Source organism: Sinocyclocheilus rhinocerous, unplaced genomic scaffold (genome assembly GCF_001515625.1).
Source record: "Sinocyclocheilus rhinocerous isolate Xijiao unplaced genomic scaffold, SAMN03320098_v1.1 scaffold3945, whole genome shotgun sequence".
In the NCBI taxonomy this organism is placed as follows: Eukaryota; Metazoa; Chordata; class Actinopteri; order Cypriniformes; family Cyprinidae; genus Sinocyclocheilus; species Sinocyclocheilus rhinocerous.
This window is the reverse complement of record NW_015641830.1, coordinates 10,595-12,241: the sequence shown is the minus strand read 5'-3', so window position 1 is coordinate 12,241 and position 1,647 is coordinate 10,595. Positions and strand designations below refer to the sequence as shown.

Sequence of the window (1,647 nt, the reverse complement as noted above, 5' to 3'; positions counted from 1 at the left end):
CGCGTTTGAACAACACAGCTGTACCACTGACTAGAATGTCCAACAAAACGTCAGAATAATCAAAAACCAGAGAAATATTGTCTGGGATGTGTTGCTTAATGTTAAAGAGTTCATCTCTGGCAAAACTTACAGAAGAAGAATGACAAAACACAGAACAAACAAACAAAAACTGCAGAAGGGTTGTGGAGCTCAGCGTCGTGGCTGCCATTTGCGGCGCCATTGTTTCATTAGAAATAAGCAGCAGCTTCACATGTGTGTGTGTGTGTGTGTGCAGTCGAGTGTATCAGATGAGCAAGATCTACCTGTTCGCGCCGTCCGCTGGACTCTACACCTGCCCGCTGGCCATGACGGACGGAGCTGCTAAAGTCATCGAGGTGAAGCACTCACTCATCCAGACAAACTCTAAACTAAGGCCCTATGATTTCTGCGATGCGGAAAACACGGACGGAATCACAAAATCCAGTTATAAAAACAGAATTTACTGTATTATGTGGAATGTCACAGAATATGCTCAATTTTGAATGAATTAATCAAAAGTAGGTCAGTACACTTGGGGTCATCGGATGCAAAATTCACTTTACATGTTGTTTCAACATAAATGTGTGTTGGAAGTGTGTGTACACATCCAGCCTATAATTATAAAAGCCCACCCAGTGTTTTTTTTTTTTGCCTATTTTAAAATCCCCTTTCTCAAACCAGGCTGTTCTGAGATTCCTGTCAGAATGACGTAGTTCTGCACAGGCTGCTCACACGATAGTTGACGGACAAGGCTGTCTTACCTTAGAAAGTGTTTTTACACTACCATTGAGAAATTTTAACCAAAGTATGTTATAGACTTTTCATTAAGACCCTAAAGAATCATATCAACTTGTGGAAAATGGGCATCCGATGACCCCTTTAAATCAAAACGCGATATGGAAGAGTGTCTCTGAATATTAAGCCGCAAAAATACTATTTAAATACGAATTCTGCATGTTATTTGTCTCTGTATGAATTAATGGTGCAGACGTGCAGTTTTTTTAACTACATACGTACTGAAGCTACATATATACTGATTTCACCATCTGCTGTCTCAATATAATTAATTTATTTTTAATTTAACCATTATAACTGAGTCTAGAAAAATGAAAACGGAAACATTTTAATGGAAAAATCAGACTTTAGAAAAAATAATATGGAATTTGGGAAAAAATAAAACAGATTTCATAGGGCCCTACTAACCCTGACAGAAAGCTTACTGCCTTGTTACAGTCTGAAAAATACTTTATTCTGTTTTTACAAATGAGGATGTTCATGCTGACATTCAGGTCACGCAGTGCCACATCGATCTTCACATGACAGTCAGAGTTCATCAAACTTGAACTTAACTTTGAAGCTCAAAAGATTAGCATGAGCTTGTGTTTCCTGCGTTCACATACATATGAATGGACTTCAGTGGAATGAGAAGCACAGGTCTTTGTGCTTCACTGGTGTGTGTGTGTGTGTGTGTGTGTGTGTGTGTGTGTGTGCGTGCAGTCTTTAGGAGTGCCGGTCAGAGAAGCGTTCGAGCGTCTGACCACACGTGATGAGAAGAGGTTCTGGACGTCCGGACAGTGGATGACCGAGCGCAGGGGAGGATCTGACGTCTGTGAGGACACACACACAGAC

The 1,647-nt window shown here is 40.6% G+C and overlaps 1 protein-coding gene across 1 annotated transcript in view; it reads left to right on the top strand.

Annotated features, from left to right (window-relative positions):
- LOC107755317 (acyl-CoA dehydrogenase family member 11) overlaps positions 1-1,647 on the top strand; it is a 13,607-nt gene that overhangs the window by 3,266 nt on the left and 8,694 nt on the right. The window contains exons 4-5 of the mRNA XM_016572073.1: positions 275-374; positions 1,516-1,627. Coding sequence (XP_016427559.1) covers positions 275-374; positions 1,516-1,627 — 212 coding nt within the window. The remainder of the gene's footprint in view (positions 1-274; positions 375-1,515; positions 1,628-1,647) is intronic.